Source organism: Neofelis nebulosa, chromosome 6 (assembly GCF_028018385.1).
Source record: "Neofelis nebulosa isolate mNeoNeb1 chromosome 6, mNeoNeb1.pri, whole genome shotgun sequence".
Lineage (NCBI taxonomy): Eukaryota > Metazoa > Chordata > Mammalia > Carnivora > Felidae > Neofelis > Neofelis nebulosa.
In genome coordinates this window covers 25,965,145-25,985,810 of record NC_080787.1, presented here as the reverse complement: position 1 = coordinate 25,985,810, position 20,666 = coordinate 25,965,145, and the positions used below count along the sequence as shown (strand labels likewise).

The 20,666-nt window shown below is 46.0% G+C and overlaps 1 protein-coding gene across 3 annotated transcripts in view; it reads right to left on the bottom strand.

The window, feature by feature from the left end:
* Positions 1 to 20,666, bottom strand: part of F13A1 (coagulation factor XIII A chain) — a 250,016-nt gene that overhangs the window by 100,577 nt on the left and 128,773 nt on the right. For all 3 annotated transcript variants that reach the window (XM_058733106.1, XM_058733108.1, XM_058733107.1), the window contains exons 12-13: positions 14,548 to 14,835; positions 8,695 to 8,855 (exon numbers count right to left, since the gene is read on the bottom strand). In XM_058733106.1, coding sequence (XP_058589089.1) covers positions 8,695 to 8,855; positions 14,548 to 14,835 — 449 coding nt within the window. The remainder of the gene's footprint in view (positions 1 to 8,694; positions 8,856 to 14,547; positions 14,836 to 20,666) is intronic.

Genomic DNA, 20,666 nt, shown 5'->3' with positions numbered 1-20,666 from the left:
CCTCCAGGGCACAGGTCTATACATTAGGATGCTGGAGGAGTAGGGCTTGGGCACTCCCCACAACCACCCTCTGCCTTGCTCTACCCTGGTTAAAATGGGAGCTTGGGGGGCACAAGCAGAGAAGGAGCAAAAAGGATTCTACACTTAATCTCAGTAAGAATGCTGAGTGCCAGTTAAGAAAAACTGATGGTGTTTCAAGTCAGAAGAGATGTGGATGTGGGGCCAGCACTGGGGTTTATCTGTGCAAGTTAGGAAAAGGGCACTCCTTTTTTGGCATGGCAGGTGGAGAGTGGGATGGATTTGGTCCCCTCTCTACCTCCCCCATCCCCAGGCTGGGTGCAGCCTGCCCCAATGTGGGTGTTGGCTTGGAGTGGGGCCCACTCAGAGGAAGGTCTTGGCACCCATGCTGGGGAGACATTTCCTATGTGACCTGTGTTATCCTTATGACTACAAGCCCAGAAAGCTGAGACCCCACTGGTCAGTGCTGGTCCTGCTGGTATTCTGCCTGTTGATTTCTGTGAATTCCCTCCCTTCGCAAGCTCTGTATATACGGTAGCCAACCCATGCGAGAAAACAGCAACTGTGCTTCTGAAACTGACCTAGGGCAGCCACTGCTAGAAGGAAAATCAGCAATCTCTCCCTATTTCAAAGAAAAAGTCAATAAAAATGTTCTTGGTGTTGACCTTTTCTCTGGTTATTTTTTTAAGAGCATTTGCTAAAACCTGTTTATGGAGTGGGCACCAAATAACTATTTGTTGAATGAACTGAATACATGAATGAATAAATGAGTGAATGGCTAAAAGGGAAAAATCAGAGGGAAGAAAATTCTTTTATCCAATGGAAAAAATATGCTCACGCTGGGATGCCTGGGTGGCTCAGTCAGTTAAGTGACTGACTCTTAATTTTAGCTCAGGGCATGATCTCACGTTAGTTGGTTCGAGCCCCAGATCAGGCTTTGTGCTGATAGCGTGGAGCCTTCTTGGAATTCCCTGTTTCCCTTTCTCTCTGCCCCTCCCTTCTCGTGTTCTCTCTCAAAAATAATTTAATATTTAAATTATTGCTCACACCAATGGAATATTAGTTGGCAGTCAAAAAGAATGAAATCTTGCCATTTGCAACAACATGGGTGGATGGAACTAGAGGGTATTATGCTAAGCGAAATAAGTTAGTCTGAGAAAAACAAATATGTGATTTCACTCATGTGGAGTTTAAGAAACAAAACAGATGAACATAGAGGGAGGGAAGCAAAAATAAGATAAAAACAGAGAGGGAGACAAGCCATAGGAGATTCTTAAATATGGAGAACAAACTGAGGGTTGCTGGAGGGGTGTTGGGTCGGGGGATGGGCTAAATGGGTGATGGGCATTAGGAAGGGCACTTGCTGGGATGAATACTGGGTGTCATATGTAAGTGATGAATCACTAAATTCTATTTCTGAAATCATTATTACACTATATGTTAACCAACTTGAATTTAAATTTAAAAATAACAACTAGGGGCGCCTGGGTGGCTCAGTCGGTTGAGCGCCGACTTCGGCTCAGGTCACGATCTCGCGGTCCGTGAGTTCGAGCCCCGCATCGGGCCCCTGTGCTGACAGCTCAGAGCCCGGAGCCTGTTTCGGATTCTGTGTCTCCCTCTCTCTGACCCTCCCCCATTCATGCTCTGTCTCTCTCTGTCTCAAAAATAAATAAACGTTAAAAAAAAAAAATTTAAAAAAAAATAAAAATAACAACTAAAAAACATAAAAATAAAATCTTGCTCATGTCACTCTTGGCCAACTCCTATACAGGTGGGGGCGGGGCCCAACCTCAGGGTGGGGGAGGAGGTGAGGCAGGTCAAAATGCTGTTAAAAAAGCTTGGAGGGGAACGTGGGTGGCTTAGCCAGTTAAGAGTCCGACTTTGGTTCAGGTCATGATCTCACGGTTTGTGGGTTCAAGCCCTGTGTCGGGCTCTGTGCTGACAGCTCAGAGCCTGGAGCCTGCTTCAGATTTTGTGTCTCCCTCTCTCTCTGCCCCTCCCCTGCTCATGCTCTGTCTCTCCTTCTCTCAAAAATAAATAAACATTAAAATTTTTTTTTCAAAAAGCTTGGAAACAATCATTCTCATTTTAAATGTTTAAAAGATTTTTTTTTTTTAATTTGGGGACACCTGTGTGTTGATAGCTGTAATTAAAAATTTATTTTTTAATTTTAAGGTTTTATTCTAATTCCAGTTAGTTAACATACAGTGTGATATTAGTTTCAGGTGTACAATATAGTGATTTAACACTTCCATATAACACCCTGTTCTCATCATCACAAGTGTCCTCTTTAATCCGCATCACCTGTTTCACCCAACACCCCCCACCCCCATGGTAACCATCAGTTTGTTCTGTAGAGTTAAGAGTCTGCTTCCTGATTTCTCTCTCTTATTTTGTCCCTTTGCTTGTTTGCTTTGTTTTTTAAATTCCACATGAGTGAAATCATATGGTATTTGTCTTTCTCTGACTTATGTCGCTTAGCATTATACTCTTTAGCTCCATCCATGTTGCTGCAAATAGCAAGATTTCATTCTTTTTTATGTCTGAAAAATATTCTTTTGCACACACACACACACACACACACACACACACACACCCCTCTCCCATACCCATATTCTTTATCCATTCATCCATCTATGGGCACTTGGGCTGATTCTGTATCTTGGCTACTATAAATAATGCTGCTATAAACATAGGGGTCATGGTTGTAATTTTTTAAAAATCACACAAGTAGAAAGTGGTTATGTTTTCTTCTCACAAAACTGTTCCCAGTTCATAGGAGAAAATTAGTTCTGTTGTTTTCTGACGTTCTGCAAAGGTTGCAGGGTGTGTTCCACATGATAATACTAAAGAGCTGTTTTAGAATGGCACTTGGAAGAGTATATTTCCCAGATACTGAATGGAGGTCGTCTGAGGAACAGATGAATGCCTCGTCTCTCAGTCTTACCCCAGGCACTTTGAGGGTTGTTCCCCTCCTGTGAGGGTTCCACAGGGAACAGCGCATGTGCTGAACACCCAGAGGTCAAATTTGATGTCACCAAATAAGGTTATGTTCACTATAGGCTAGACAGCCACATGCTACCCTAAGCAATTCTCTGGGGTGCACCAGCTGATTCACAGGCATGGATGTGACCAGGCAGGGGACATTTATCAGCAACTACTAGGTCTTGGTGTGGTCTAAGCATTCTCACAACCATCACTGATGTTAATACTCACAACTGTGAATTCTTTAAAAAATTTTTTTTAACGTTTTATTTATTTTTGAGACAGAGAGAGACAGAGCATGAACGGGGAAGGGGCAGAGAGAGAGGGAGACACAGAATCGGAAGCAGGCTCCAGGCTCTGAGCCATCAGCCCAGAGCCTGACGTGGGGCTCGAACTCATGGACCGTGAGATCGTGACCTGAGCCGAAGTCGGACGCTTAACCGACTGAGCCACCCAGGCGCCCCACAACTGTGAATTTTTGCATATGGCTGTATTGAATAATAAGAGTAGTAATTATTAATGTGTTACACATTCTGCAAAAGGGGACATAGAAGTTCAGAGAGAGGATGTGTGTGAGAGAGACAGAGAAAGAAAGGAGGGAGAGGAGGAGAAGAGAAAATAAGGTGGTGGCTAGGCATCAATGGTTGAGTGCATACAATGATTATAGTACCATTCTAGGTCCCTTATGGGGATTATTTCAATAATCCCTCCCAGAAACTCAACCAAGTCAGTACTTTACATGTGAGGAGGTTGAGTAATTAGCTCAATTAGTATAGGATAATGAACCCAGGAAATCCAACTCCAGCCATTGAAGCCACTGTGCTGTTCTGCCTCTTTGCTGAAAGGGCCTGCCAGTGTTCTCTGGGTGTTATCACCCTAGTTGATTAGAAGACATGAAAACCGAAGCCTTCCCTGCTGAGAGTGGGAGAAACCCACCAGAATGCTGTCCCCATGTTACACGCCACAGATTGCAGGCAAGCCAGTTGTTAGCCTGGAGTACAACCAGCCTCCCTCCATAGCTCCATTCTCTCCAAAAGCGGCTGTTCACTAAAAATCAAGACCGTGAAGTCTTTTCCTGACTTTCAGCGTCTTACAACCATCAACACATGAGAAAAACCCTATGTCTGATTTAACAAAATATACTTTTCTCATCAAAATGGTTTCTTTTAAATGTTTTATGTTTATTTTATTTTTGAGAAAGAGAGAGACAGAGCACAAGCAGGAGAGGTACAGAGAGAGAGGGAAACACAGAATCCAAAGCAGGCTCCAGGTTCTGAGCTGTCAGCATAGAGCCCGACGTGGGGCTTGAACCCAAAAACCGTGAGATCATGACCTGAGCTGAAATCGGTGCTCAACTGACTGAGCCACCCAGGTGCCCCAACAAAATGTTTTTTGATAGCACGGAAAAAGAGATACATGTTCATTAACGTTTACTGGGTGTCTCTCTCTGCCATTTTCCACATGAGGATCATCTAAGGCCACACACGGTGGGTGCTGGGGATAGCTAACTGGGAGCATGATTTAACCTAGTCTCAATCTTTATTTTCACAGGGACAAATGTAGTCCCAGACGGGGCCCCTTAGGATGTAAGGACATGTCCACTGAGCTAACTGCTTTGGTTGACAGTGACATGGGTTCAGATAGGTGGGCCAATATTGTTCCAGGTTGATCTTTATTTACTCTACAAAGGGAGCAAGGTAGGGACAGCAGCACACTAGTTGCCAGGCTGCTCCAGTCCCAAGGCTGAGGCTGGGGACTCATGGAAGAAGGCAGTGCCTTGGACAGAGGCTTTGAAGAAAAAGGAGAAAGAAAACAGGGTTCTATTGGGAGGGCAGAGCTGACAATAATGTTACAGTCATGCTCTGGAATCTTCACTGGAGCTTCTGTTCACAGCCTATTATAAATTCTCAGGCAAAAATGACTCTGAGCTGCCTTTCTAGGTTATCTTCACTAGTCTCCTGTTGCCACCCTCGACTCCAGTCAAGGCAGGCCTCTAGCTCTTTCCATGGGCTGTCCATCTCTCTCCTTGCCTGTTGCTTGAGATGTTATCCATTCCTTGAGGATGGCCTATTGTTCTGCAGCCTTGAGTTTTGATGCCTCAACCCAATGTGATCTCTCTTCCCCTGAAGAACACAGACCCTTCGTTAAGGCAGGCACTTTCCGTGGAAGTTCCCATGTGAGAAAAGTGTAGCCTTGTGGTTATCTGCATGGTCAGAAAAATTCCACTCCTTCCCTGATCAGCACGTGATCATGGGCAAGTCCTTTATGGACAGAATGGCAACCATACTAACAATGCCCCCAGATGCTCAGTGTTTACTCTGCATGGGACTTAGGTATCCATCAACTCATTACACACACACAACGATCTATGAGGTGAGCACGGCTCTAGTGCAGAGGAGAAAACAGAAGCTGTGATAGATTAAGTGACATGTCCAGGCTCACACACATGAGAAGCAGGTTTGATCTCAGAGAATTTGGCTCCAGAGCCCTTTTACTAAGATGCTACCACCACCCTGGGGCCTCTGTTTTCTCATCTATAAAATGGGGACTGCAATGATACCCACCTCATAGGATGGTCATGAAGATTAACTGATATAATACAAGAGAAGTACAATAATCTAGAGATCCGTGGCTCCTAGCTGCTGTCATTGTCATCACCATATGCTGGTGTCCCAAATGAAACTGGATGGGCTGGACAGTCATGTCCTCCTAACCCTTTGCATCTCATGTGGTATCACCCTGTGCCCAGCATATTCATCACAGTGACTTTGAGAAAGTCTGTCTGGTCTGGGCCAGGCTCAAAGAGATCAACAAAGGGTTCTAGATTTTTCCTAGAATTTGGGAACATGTGTCCTAAGTAATTGTGGACCCCTGGGCTATTGTGCTTTTGTGCTTTCATGGTGTTTGACTGCCTTGCCAACTCCTGCTTTAGACAAATTGTCTAACCCCTCTCCCTGAGGTCTCCTGGGCAATGTTTCAACATAACATTTTCTTTCTCCTCTCCCCTCTGCCTTCTCTCCTCTCCTCTCCTCCCCTCCCCTCCCCTCCCCTCCTCCCCTCCCCTCCTCCCCTCCCCTCCCCTCCCCTCCCCTCCCCTCCTCTCCTCTCCTCTCCTCTCCTCTCCTCTCCTCTCTCCCTTTCTCCTGTTCCCCCCTTCTCTCCTGTTCTCTGTGTCCTCTTTCCCTCTGTTGGTCACTCTCAGGGTAGGAATGGCTACCTGGACACACAACTCCGTATTTTATTTCTCCAGTAGGCTAAGCAGCATCCTAGGGCCCAGGCCTGTGAGCCAGAGTTTCTGGAACCAGGGCCTCTCACAGCTCAGGGACATTTGGATGGCTTTTAGTGTATGGTGCTTTATCCAGGAGCACCTCTTCCCTTGCTTGGATTTAGTGCATCCCTGGGGCTGATATGGTAATAGGTTAGTGGTTTAGGGGCAGCTGATGTGAAGCTGCTCCTGCCTCCTTTCCTGCACAAACAGCACTGGACAGGAACCAGGATTTCCATCTCGCTCATGCTGGAGTCCTGGTTCAATGACCCTGCCTCTAAATAAGTTTCCTCCAGGAACAGCATGCCCCATCCCTTTCTGGAAATAAAAATTAAAAGGAAAACTGACCCTGCAACTCTTTTAAAGGACACTTGCCCTGCCCAGGTCACTCAACTTGTGGCAGAAGGCATTTCCATCACACTGCTTTTTAAGTCAACCCAGAAGATAGCCAACAAATAATCCTTCACAGAAATAATGTCTAAAAGATTGGGGCACCTGCATGGCTCTGTTGGTTGAACATCTGACTCTTGATTTCAGCTCAGGTCATGATCTCATGGTTGGTGAGTTTGAGCCCTGCATTGGGCTCTGCCTTGGTGTTGTGGAACCTGCTTGGGATTCTCTCTCTCTGCCCCTCCCCCACTAATGCTCTCTCTCCCTCTCTCAAAATAAATAAATAAACTTAAAAAAATAATGTCTAAAAGATGAAAAGGATTAGTTGCCTTTATACATCCAGTTTATTGACAGCAGTGCAATTAAATTCTATCTTATGCTGTGGTTTGAGGGTTCCACAGCTTGGAGGGGCTCCTCCTGAGCCCCTTCACAGGCACAGGGCATGGGTTCATAATGAAGTGGAGCACGTGGCCCCGCCCCTGAGGGAGCACCTGCCATGGGAGGGGGGGCCCCCCCCCGCCCTGGTTATGCACCGGCACCTGATGCTACTGAATTTGTGTTCTCACGGCACTGACACACCTCTGGAGGAGCCCTCTGCTACCCCTCCATGTATTTGTTTCCTCTTCTGCCTGCAGACTACACACCCTCATTTTCCCTCTGTCTCCTAAGGCCTCTTTCCTGGATGGTGCTATGAGAGACAGCTGTGGGTGGTGCCTGAGTGGAAAGGCTCAAAGACATGTGATGACTTAAGCCTTCCTTGAAATGAAGGGCCTGGGCTCTCTGTCTCAATGGGCATGACGGGTCTGTGTTTGGATGAGCTGCCTAGGGTGACTCATGTCACGGTCCTCAAGTGCCATCCACACGGGTGCCAAGACTCAGTGACAGCCCCACTGAATGCTGTAGCATTCAGTAGGATAGTCATTAGCTTTACAAATGATTCACAGCAAGTGATTCATAAGACACAAGGAGTGCTGCCTCCCCTCCCCCACCACCCTTAGGGGCATTTAAAATATGCACAACTTGGTAAACTTTGATTATCACTTTAGAAGAATGAAGCTTAAGACCTGTGCTAACTCTTTTAATCACTTCAGGAAAAATGTTCTTCAGCAACTTGGGAAGGCCTCTAATCCCTGGGTAAGGCTCACAAATGGTGTCATACTCCAAGGACATGGATGGAGGCGTGGATTTCTGCTCATAGGGCAGGAAGGTGTCTCAGGATGTGGTTACAGATGCTGCCAGTGCTCCCCCAAAAGAGGGAGTGACTAGGTTGCTATATTTGTCTTCCATTCCCACCCATCCTCAGCCCTCCTCTGCCAAATTCCTTTGAACCACTTGGGCAGAGATTTCTGGTGGTAAATGGAGAGACAACATTAAAACTAGTAGCCAAACAGTCAAACTAACCCTATGGTGACAGAAGTCAGAAAGGTGGTTGTCTTGGTGGATGGGGAGGGGGTTATTGACTGGAAAAGACACGAGGATGGAACTTTTTGGGATTTTGGGAATCCTCTATGCCTTTATCTGACAAGTGGCTGCAAGGTGTATACATATATAAAAAGTCATCATCACCAAGCCGACATCTCAGTGTGTGCATTCTACGGTATACAGTTATATCTCCATGAACAACATTACTGCCCCAACACAGGTGGGAGATGATCCCAGTGGTTTCCGTTTCATGCCATGCCTGACCCACTTTATTCTGGAGACACTGAAATTCTATCTGCATCCATTACACATCTTTATCTTCCTCCACAAGTATGTTTATACCCATAGGTTATATTTATATCTTCAGCCACATCTATATATTTAAATCTGGAGAAGGGAGAAAAGTGTTCTATGTGTGTGTCTATATATAGGGCAGTTTACTTCTTTCAAAGAACAGGAGGAGCTTAGCTCCCCCCTCCTCATGTTTTTTTTTTTTTTTTGAAAGCAGGACATTCACACACACACACACACACACACACACACACACATGCACTAAGCCTAGTTGTCTGATCAACAACCTTTCCTTCTCCCTTATCTGAGATGGTAAAACTGACCTTGATGATGAGCTTGGGGATCGCCAGCACGGTGGATTTCTGCTTGGCCAGAATGTCCCTGGTCTCACTGACACGCGCTGTGACAAAGAAGTGCAGGAACCCTTGCTCTAGCAGCTGGCTCATGTACTCGCCTGCTCTGATCAGCACTTCCTGTTTCTTGACTGGCGGGGGAGAAACAAACATACAGAGCATTAGGCCCAGAGTGAGACCTGCTTGACTTGCCCCAAGTGCCCCATCTTTCCCATACTAGCCCAGCATCCACCAGAAGCACAGCAAAGGTCAGGGGCAAATGGAACAGAGTCAGTCAAGGACAAAACCTCCTGCTTCTCAGGTAAAACAGGAATGTGCTAGAAAATTTAATATTCAGTAAGCCTTACTAGAGAAAATGAGCCGATTTGCTCCCAACAGTGCTTTTGCTGTTGTAGAAACGCAAAGCCTCAACAGAGATGTTCAAAGTCAAAGACCAAGGGGTTTTAACTGGGGCTGCTTTGAGCTGACCAAGGACAATATCAAGATGGCAGATGTGGAGTAGTGAAACCCAAGGCCACTTCATGCAACAAGAAAAGCTCATAGGCCATAGGCCACCGTTAAGCAAAACTGTCAACTACTTAAACTCTTCCCTTGTAGTGCTCCACATTTTCTTTCCAGCCTTTTATGTCCCAATCTGACATGATTTTTCTATTTAAGAGAAAGAAGCCTTTGAAACCAGTTTTTACCCTAGGCATTCATCTCTCTCCCACCCCCTTTCTATTTGCAACTTAAAAGACCTCTGCCAAATCCTTGTTTCCTCAAGTCACTGCTGTTAGCTTTCAGGTGTTGAGGACAGGCCAGTGAGGAGGGCATTTGGAAAATGGGGGAGGGGTGGTCTGGGATCCCTTCTGCTCACCATCCGGGCTGAGGACAGGAATACTCTCCTGTGGTTCTGAGTAAAACAGTGAGGTTCTGTTTGGCAGCATTGCCCACTTTCTCTATCATTCTCATTTGCCACTGCCCAGGATTCAAGAGAGCAAAGGCCACTTTTGTGTTATCAGCCCAGCAGGCAGGCCCAACGGGAAACGGGTGGCTCACGCCCCCATCCCCACGCCCAGAACACAGGCTCTGTAAAGGTTTACAGAATTGAACATCTCCACCACTGCTTTCCTGCCTTATGTCTGCCTTTGGCCCAAGATTCCTTCTCCCTATGGAAGTTATTGAAAGGAATCATTCCCATGCTCCATACTTGAAGTGCAAGGGACAGTCCCCAGTTGAAGAAATCTGAAATGAGGACAGGACTCTGTGTGGGGTGAGCCAGGGCACAGGGAAGGCCCCCTGACTTGTCATCCCACAGGCGAGGGTACATCAGGCCATGCTCATCATCTATGTCAAAGTCTCTTCATGGATGAGAAGGTGCTGTGATGGTCTTGAGCCTCTGACTGCAGTTCTCAATCCTGGTTGCAGATCACAATCACCTGGGGACATTTAAAAACCTGCCCTGCTGAGTCCCACCACAGACCAATTAAATCAGAGTTTTGGGGGCTGGGGCCCAGGCATTATTTTAAATGTTCCAGGACAGTTGACTTTAATGTGCAGTTGGGGTGGGGAGGCACTGCTCTAGAAACCCCCCAGAGGATCCCCACGGAATCAGCTCTATAGAAGCCTCGGGTTACCAGAAGGTATGGCCCTTCCAGTGCAGCTGCTTGCTGCTCAGTGTAGTCTGCAGCCCAGAAGCACAGCCATCACCTGGTAGCTCATTAGAGAAGCAGGTTCTTTGAACCCACCCCAGCTTACTGAATTAGGATCTGCATTTGAATAAGTGTCCATAGGACACATATTCAGCTTTGAGAAGCTCCTAGAGATAGGAAGGAGGTTCTAACAGAAGGGGTGGAGTTAGGGCAGAATTAAGGTGGACAGTCTCAATCTTAAAACCGAAAGTCCTGCACCCTGGAACCCATGCAATTCCTGGTAAGTTGGACAGGTTGGTCATTCTAGGCCAGTGGTTGTCAACTGGGGGTAACTTTGCCCCTAAGGGAATGATTAGTAATGTCTGGAGACATTTTTGGTTGTCACAACTGGGGATTGCTACCAACATCTAGTGGGTAGAGGCCAAGGATTCTGCAAAATATCCTATAATGCACACAACAGCCCCCACAACAGCCTGAAATGGTAGTGGTGTCCTGGCTGAGAAACCCTCCCCTAGGCTATGCCGAGTTACTAGAATGTATTGGTCCATCTCAGACAAGTACTAAACAATGTGGCTAGGTTTTCTGGGCCAGTCCTATTCCATTTAGAATCAGCCTTTAGAATCTATGACCTTGGCTTGACCTTGGCCCTTGAATTCTGCTTTTTTGAATGATCCATTCATATTGCCTTCTTTGGGTCTGAGCTGGACCCTACTTCCTCTATGGCTCCCCTGGTAATTAATTGTCCAGACACATAAGACTCCATCCCTTGACTGGCTACAACCTCAGATGAACACAAAGGGCCTCTTTTCTGGGGCCTCCCCCAGATCTGGATGCATGCAGTGGCAAAATGGTTTGCCTTGAAGAACATGCATTTTGTCTCTAGCTGCCTCCGGTAATAATAAAAAAAAAATTGGACTCCTTCTAATTATTACTGGAGGGCTGTGTTTGACCACTGGGTTCCTTTAGGCAGGCGAGATGTGCCTGACTTCTTTCTACCAATCTTAATGGTGGCTTTGGCTACCTTTATAATGTTGGCACCAGGGCATTATTCTCTGGGGCTGGAACATTCTCTAAATCATAGCACTAAGGAAACTGGGCTGTGCTTCCAAGCCCCAGAGAACAGTGCTCCTGAAATAGTATGTTATATAAGTGCTGTGTTTTGCCACTGCACAAGAAATTGTTCTAGATAAAGTTTATTAAACGTGGCAAGAGAAAGAAGAATAGGTTTTCATTCTATGAGTGGTGGAGCTGGGATCCTGCCAATATCATTTACTGTGTCTGGGGAAAGCCAAGGGAGACACAGACAGGAGCTGCCTCATCTCTTTTTCCAAAAAGCAAAGAAAACTAAATATAGCCAAGTGGAAATGATAGCACCTTTGAAGGTACTGGAAGGTTTAAGTTATTCAAATCTTCCAAGCTGATTCTAGCCCACACATTCTCTTTAATCATCAATCTGGAAAGTATGCCTCCCATTCTACTTGGAAAACTTTCTTTGTAACACAGCCTCCTAGGACTGTACTCTGACTTGCTTGATCAAGGTCTAGAGTCAAGTGGCATTTTGCAATATACTGCAATTTATTTTATTTTATTTTATACTATTTTATTTTGTTTTATTTTATTGCAATTTATTTTCAATTGCAGTATGCAACCTATTGCCTACAGCCAATGCCACCTGGCCGGCTGTCCCTAGATCAATGACTGAGAGGGTTAATGGATCATGCCATTCTAGCCTACAAAATCATATAAGCTTCTTATCTCATAGGATTAGGGAGAAAAGGGGAAGAAGATGGAGCTCTGGGTCTCCCGTGAAGTGGGAAAAGGATGGTGCATAGTTAAAGCTGAGTGAGATTATGCCTCATTTCTGCTCAAAACCCTCTATGGGCTCCTGCACTCACTTGGAATCAAAGCTAAAGTCCTCACAAGGGCTCACAGTTCTTTACATAATCTACACCCACCACTCTTCTCTGGCCACCTTTGCTCCCAACTCCAGCTTCCTGCCTACTCCTTGAACACATCAGACATGCTCTGGCCTCAGGGCCTTTGCATTCACAGTTTTTTTCTGGCTGCAAAGCTTGCTCCTTTCCTTCTGTCAGGTTTCTGTTAAATGTTACCTGGTTAGAGAGGTTTTCCCTGGTCACCCTACCCACACAGCATCCCCTTCATCCCTCACCCTGCTTTACCCTGTTTTATATTTTCCTATTATATGCATAATCATACTATATAGTACTTGTTTGTTTATTGTTCACTCCCTTAAGACCACAAATTCCATGAGGGTAGGCACTTCTGTTGTGCTCACTGCTGTGCCTCCAAAACAGTATCTAGACATTCAGCATGAAATAAAGGTTTGGGGAATGAATCTACAACCCTGTGATGTGGGTGGTATTGTTCCCAGGAACAGAAGAGCTCTGATCAGATCACTTAAGTAACTTGCCTCAGGGCACACAGCTGGTAGGTGAGGTAGTCTCGATTTACCTAAATCTCTATTTACCTAATTTCAAGATCCAGTTTCTGTAAACTCCACTGTGTCTGCCTGTTCTAACCAATTGGGATGCCTGTTCTCTTGAATCCTTTATACTGACTACTCTTTTCATTAATAATTACCTTCCCTACCTCGAGGGATATAGGAAAAGTGCTAGATCTCCCAGTTTTACCACCCCCCCACCCCCAAATACTATGGTGATTTCCTAATTGTTAGCCACATTATTACAGCTATGGAATAGCTCAGTCTTGGAATTAGGATTTTTCAGAACAGTTCCCCACTTTCCTGGGGCTATCTTTCTAAAGCCTCAGAAGGGTATATTCACAGCGGCTTGGGACAACTGGTGAATCTAGAAAGCTTGAAAACAATTGGGTGTATGAGTTGGTTGTCTGGGGTTGGGGGTGCATATTAGTCTTGCTTGCCTCCATGTTGTAAAAACTTATTATTTGTTCACCTTTAATTTTTTTTTTTTTCTTTTTCTGGGCCATATGTCAGGTCAACAGAAATCTAGTGCCTTGAAGCGTTCAGGTCCTTTCTAGCCTGCTCTAATTCGACATGCTTGGCCTAGAGACCAGGTTTTCCTGGTTAACTGATTCTACCAGTCATGTGACCAACTTTTGTGCCCCCTAAATACTAGTACCCCAAGAAATGGGTACTATTCAAGACTGGTTGAAATTGCAACCTCCAATGCAAGCTGGAGCCTGTCCAGCCCAATCCTGCTTAAAATATTCTGAACTTTTACAGTGAAGGAGATGCTTTGGAAGGCCATGCATTTGAGGGAGGCTGTCTAGGATCAAGGATGAGAAAGAGATCCCAGAAGAGGCAGCAGAGAGAACAAAACCCTTCAAAGGCTCCTGGACAGCACATCCTGGGTCTCTAGCGTCCTCTCTCAAGGGTGGGCTCATCGCTGTCCCTATACATCAGCAGATGAGTTTTCAGAAATGGCCTGTCTGCAGAGCTTAGATCTCCTGCCTCCTAAATGGTAAAGCAAAACACATCATTCCTACTGGGGTAGCCTGCAAAACTTTACCTGACTCAGGGAGAATTACCAGTGGGTGGCCTGCTGTCTGACACCTGTGCATCACAAACTTTCCTGGGCACTAAAATCCCTTTGGGATCTTGTTAAAATGTAGATCCTGGTTTGACAGATGTGGGGTGGGGCCTAATGGTCTGCATTTCCAATCATCTCCCAGGGGATGCTGATGTTTCAGGTCCTCAACCCACACTTCAAGTAGCAAGAAATTACATTTAATTCTCATGACTCATGGGGCTCTAGGCTTTGACAATTTTGGTGCTCTCTTCTTTTTTTTTTAAAAAAATTTTAAATATTTATTGACAGAGAGTGAGAGTGACAGAGAGAGAGAGAGTGAGAGAGAGAGATAAAGAACCCTAAGCAGGCTCCTTGTTGCCAGCCCAAAGCCTGATGTGGGGCTTGAACTCACAAACTGTGAGATCATGACCTGAGCTGAAATCAAGAGTTGGAGGCTTAACTGACTGAGCCAATCAGGCACCCCTCAGTATTCACTTCTATGCATGAGAGGTGAAGGTGACATTTGAGGCCCCCCTGGGAGAAAGGGATTCTCCCATGTGGTTCATGCTCCTGAGCTCTGGGACAGGATTTTAACTTTGGAAGTTATTAATGAGTGATACCACCAAGACAGACAGGGAAGCAGAGAACAATTCCCAAGGAGAAGAGCCCCCTCATTAGCTTACAGGACATGGGCTCCAGCGTCACTTCAAATGTCTCCTTCTTGAATTCTGTCTTGGAGACTCCTGTGTAGAAGACAATGTTGCCTGAGAGATAGGCTGAGAGGGTGTAACGGTTGGGGCTGTTGTTCTGGAAGGTGATGGTGAGCTTGAAGTCTCTTCCCAGCACGGCTTTCTCCACTTCAAAATCCATGTCCACGTCAGACCTTGGTTTGACAATGCCTTCTGTGTTGAGGGACTTTTTAGCCCCATACATCAGTGCAGTTTCTAGAGCCAGCCTCTCTTCTTCTTGGCCTAGGAAAGAGGCAGAAATAATGATAGGAAAAAAATAAATGCAATCCATCAAAGAGAAATTAATAAACACACAGTGTTGTCCTTGCTGGGTAGCCTCCATAAGCCACACAACTGCCCTTCAAGACAGGTGTGTCACCATTATTCCTATGTTACCAATTCTGCAAAGTCAGAGTTCTGGTCTGCCCAGGCTGCTGAGTTAGGTGGCATGACCAGGGCTTACCTGCAAGGGGGATGCTAACAGACTTGATCTAAGGGCTGTTTCCCCAGTGCTGCTACTATGGGGTTCAGCAGGTAGAGTGGCACAATCTACCTCTTCTCAAATAGTGGCATCAATTTGCTTCTCTCCCCAAATCCTAGCTAGAATTTGGGGATCTCTAAGTAAAGATTTTGGCAATAGCTACATCTAACCACTCCAGCTGGTGCTATACGAATTTTCTCCTATTCATGGATCTTTCTGGTAAGACCTGTATTCCTCATCTCTCTTTCCACTTGGGTCTCTCCCCTTTGCTCCTGCTGAGCTGACCCTTGGGCAGCTGCCATTCTGCCCTCTACTCCTTCCCCTGTTGCCAGGTGGCCCCGAAAGAGTGCAGAGATCACTTTTCCCAAGCAGTGCACAGCCCCATCCACTCAGACATGACCAGTTGTTAACAAGCCTTCCCTGCCAAAGGGCTCTAAGACCAATCTCCCGTGGCGAGCACTGGGTTCTCTAGTGCCTCCGGATGTTCACTGTGTTCGTTAGAGCCTGTCAGAGGTTCTGAGATTGAGCCCTAAGGTGAGGAGACTTATTTAACCAAGACTTCCCAAATTCATCTGACACTGAACACATTTGTTTTGAGGGGCACCTATTGGCATCTGGTGGTGCACCATATTTTCTAATGCAGTTTGAGATGTGTGTGCTGTTTTTAGGTAAATGTCTTCTGTTGGGATTTCCAAGGTGTCAGAGGAGGAGATGAAGGCGGGGGTGGGGGAGGGAGGAAAAGGGGTAAGTTCTGGAAGAATCAAACAATAGCTTTGTGCAGGTGTGGAAGCAAAACATACAGGTACAAGTCAAGCCTCAGGGTTTGCTCCTCTTGGCTCAGCTGGGCTGATATTTCCTTACAGAGCCCTGGACAAAGTGCTTGGCTTGAGGGGACAGGGCTTGAGGAGGTATGGAAAGATAGTCATTATTCTCTTTACCACCTGACTACCTTTGGGTGTATCTTTGTGTATCGTGGAAGACACAGAAGCAAATTCTTTGACTTGTGAAAACTAGTCATGGAAATGTTTAGCAAAAAAAAAAAATCACTTTGAAATAAAAATGCAAACTTTTAAATTCATTAATTTTTTAAAATTATATTTTAACGTATATTCATTTTTGAGAAGCAGAGTGCGAGTTGGGGAGGGGCAGAGAGACGGGGAGACACAGAATCCAAAGCAGGCTCCAGGCTCTGAGCTGTCAGCACAGAGCCCGATGCAGGGCTCAAACTACTGAATGGTGAGATCATGACCTGAGCTGAAGTCAAAGGTTTAACAGACTGGGCCATCCAGGTGTCTCTAAATTTGTTAACTTTAAAATAATGTCTTCTACCTTAGTAATGAGATGCAATGCAGATGAAGAAGCCAATAACAATATCTACCACTGATAACGATGTGACAGGTATTGTGTTTAAGTGTGTGCTCGGCACTGTCTCATTTACTCCTCAGACAACTCTACAAGGCATGCACTATTGTTACTATCCATGTCCTTATTTGTAAAAAAACAAAAAAAAAGGGTGTTTTCGTCAGAGGATTGTTAGGAGGTTAGAGGCAGTATGCGCATGAGAATCAGCAGCTACCAGTACTTTGCAAAGACAGAAAATGACAATAGGTGTTGCAAACAAGCTTGAGTGTGGTGTGTGTGTGTGTGTGTGTGTGTGTGTTAACAATTTCTCTCATTGTCAAGATTGTAAGAATGTGCCAGGAACAACTGGTGTAGGACAAGCATTGGCTAGCACACATGCTTACAGATCAATAAGAGGGAGATAATAATAAGGGGAATGAGGGGCCATGAAAAGGAAAGTTCAGGGAAATGTTTTAGCAGAGAGCACCTGGCAAACAGCTCCTCTAGAGAGCATTACTGATTACTGCTTTGGATGGCCACCAGATATGCATTTAGGCAAAATGCAGGAGGGGAACCCCAGCAGCCGGGGCCTGGTCAGAGAGTGCCACCTTGGTGGGGAGAGAGGCCGAGCTGGTCCCAATGAGGAGAAGGGGCTGCGGAAGGCTTGTGGTGAGCCACGAGAGACTTTCTATAGGGTCATGGACAGAGGTGCCTCTGGCCCCCCTCTGAGGATCAGCCGGCCCTGTGAGCAGGAAGCCAGGCCCACATAGGAGGCAGGGACGTCAGGGTCTCCCCAGAGCACTGCAGAATCCCCGTCTCTCTGTGGTTGTGCTTTATGATCTGACATCTTCCATAATTCAGGGCCATGAATTCAGTGCCGTGGGAGAATGATCTAAAGCCAGATTACATTTTTTGAGATTCCTCTGTGGCCTCCAGGAGCAAGGTCAAAAGCAGCTTTCCATTAGCTCAGATATAATGAAAGCCCCCTTTTATGTCTGTGGAAGTTTCTTCTCATTGTTCAGGTGTTAGCTCAGATGTCCCCTTCTCAGAGAGCACCCCCCTCCATTACCCTGTGTAACGTGTCCCCAAACCCAGCTCTCTCAGCTCTCACTGACACATTGCCTGGTTTTCTGTCCTTTTCCCAGTACTTGACTCTGCATGACATTATTTTCCCCACTAGAACCCATCTACATGTCCCCAGGACCTACGATCCAGCCTGGAACAGAGGTTCTGAAGGATGGAGAAGCACATTGGAGAGGCACATTGCTTTTATCCAGAGACAAAACTTTCATCTTTATAATAGATACGAAATAGTCCAGTTTGGGACATGTGATGTGCATGTAAGTTCACCTGTGAAAGTGTCACCTGCCTTACCATTCATTTGATGATTTGGTGTGAGTTGAGCCACTATAACGTCCAGGCACTGTACTAGGCTCCGAAGAGAAGCACAGCCCTTCGCTCACAGGTCTTGGACACAAGTGCAGAGAGATCACTGTACATGTGTCCATCACAGACTCTGGGGCAGACATTTGTGTGTGGGGCAGTAACAGGGGGGAGAGACTCAACACCTCCTGGGGGCCGGGAAGTCTTCTCAGAAGGGTTTTTCTTTCCACAGTAAGAACAAGGGCATGAAGACAGTGGCAGCCTGGCTCTGTGGATGACTGTCAGCAGCTCTCCTGGCTGCTGCTTCTTGGGATGCCTGTGGATGTGGTCTGGAGGTGCAGCGAGGGTGCCCTAAAGGCAACTAGCAGAGGCTTGGCGAGCTCTGATTGGAATGCCCTTCAGGCAATAGGGGAGAGGAAGGGCTTTTAAGCAGCAGACTCAAATTTATATTTTAGATATGTCACTTTGGCAGCAATGCATGCATTAGACAGAAAGAAAGAGGATGTGGGGGGAAGGTGGAATTGGGAAGCTCCCGCAGGTAGCTGGGAGAAAAATACTCAAAGCCCGAGCTAAGAGTAGTAGTATTGTGATAATGATAGAACTACTGGCAGGAGCAGAAACTAACTCTTACTGGACACTTATTCTGAATGAGGCACTATGCTAAGGGCTTTCCACACCTGATACCTTTAAATTCTCAGAGCGTGGTCATGGTATAGAGATAGGACAGGAGGTGAATTTGAACTATTTCAAAGGGGACGTTTAGAAGGTTTGCTGCTTGACTACATTGCTAAATCTCGGGTGGGGGGACTGTGTTCTCTTCACTGGGGTCGGGAGTGGGGGAAACATCTGGGCAACGGAGGAGTGAGAGAAGGTGGCATACGGGAAGGGTCTGTTTCAGGTTTCTAAGGGAGACTTAAGTGAATGTGGAGTTGAACAGAGAAGCTGGGCCAACGACACCGACTGGGCTGGGGGCGATTGGTAGATATGCAAATGTTAACATCAGCCTTGGAGAAAGAATGTAAAGTGGGTAGGAACGAAGCCCAAGGGTTGAGCCTAGACTAAGTAACCTTCAGAGATAGGGGAAAAAAGAGGAGTTTAGAGTTGCAGAAGGGGATAGAAGAAAGAGTCAGGTAAGCTGGGATGGAACCAGAGTGGAACAAAGAAAGGGAAGAGAGAATTTCAAGGTCCAGGGCTGAGCAGTGGTGTCAAAAGGCACAGGAAGCTGAGGCAAGCAGGGATCTGCAAACATTTGTTTCACTTCGTGATCAGGGGGTCTTGGCAGACTTGGGAAGAGGAACTTCAAGGTTCTGCTGCCAGTAGCAGAACTGAGGTATGCTAGGCACGAAATGAAAAGAAAAGGCCCCTGATAGGGCGCCAAGGGCGGGCAGCTCTTCCAAGATGTCTGGCCATGGAGGCCAAGAGGAAGAAAGAACAGGGTACGTTCAGTGGGGGATATATTGCTGAAAAAGAATTTCGTAACTTTTTTTTAAACGCAGGTGACACTTGATCCTGCTTAAATGCAAATGGGAAGGAGCTAACAGGGAAGGAGAGACAAAAATACGAATGACAGAGGGAATAATTGATGGAAGAAAAAGGAAATGGGATCCAGACACCATCATAAAAGAAGATAGATTGCCACACAAGTTTTAAGAATTCTGGTTTTCAAAATTTTATAGTTTCCTAATCTTATATATTTGAAAAGAGGTATAAAATTAATATTAAGCTTTAGTTCATCCAAGTGAAAAATGATCTTTCCACAATTTAGTTAATTAAAATAGTTAATTCCTAAATCTGGTAATAATTTCTATCTGTTTTTATTCATCTCCACATTTTAGTGGCCACATTCAGCATTTATGGAGAGAGAAATTATATGAGAGATTCAATAATGAGAATCAGAGTGACAAATGCATGACCATGGATGCCAGCAGTCTTTCCTAGGGGCCCGTGGCGATGTCTATAATCACTCAGTCTTTCCCGCCAGATCCCGGCACAGTCTCTGCATCCTTCTGTAAATAGCATCCAACTTGGTCATTCCTAAAGTCAGAATTTAAAATGCATCTGCCATTCTTGAGTAAGAGGCTAATTAACCTCCTGGGATCAAACTCCAGCCCAGAAGCAGGATGGGGAGTCTCTTACAGCTCTCTGTGAAGATCTAGGGGTTCTTCTGCTTGGACCAGACCCCCACACCGCCCACCTCTCTGAGCCTTGCCTTCTTGCCAAATTCTGGAAGCCTGACCCTCAGAGGTCTTTCTCATTCAGAGTTGGGACATTTTATTTCTCTTAATCTTGTGTCCACCCCTGGTCAAGCCCCTGACTCTGCTGTGGAGTTTTTTTCTTTTTCTGGGGGGAAGGGGGTCTTTCTTTTTTGACATCTGACCCTGATTTGGCTTTCACTGCCACCTCCATAGATGACAGCTAATGAAAATGGTGCTCTGCTGTGTGGTTTAGACAAGACAGCTGGTTGTCTGGATGGCTCCCTGCAGGGTTGCCTCTTGCTCTCAACACTGTCTGCTCAGGACTTCTTCCACACCAGGAGTTTATCTACAGTCCCTACTGGGCTGCCTTTTCCTGGAGAACTCTCTCCTCATGCTTCAGCTGGCCGATTCCTGTTTATCCTTCTGTCTCAGTGAGCCCATCACTAATGTCCTCCAGGATCCTGAGTCTGGCTTGGAAGTCCCCTCTCTGTGCCCTGCAGCATCTGTCCGCCCCTGTTCCAGGGACCTGCTGCATAACTCAGTGAGGGCTTGCTTCTGAGAATCTCTCCAGCTAGACTGTGCATCTTGTTCCTGGGAACAAGTGCTGGGAATATGGTGGGTGGTCCCATAGTGCTGGGAATATGGTGGGTGGTTAATAGCAAGTTGTTGAATGA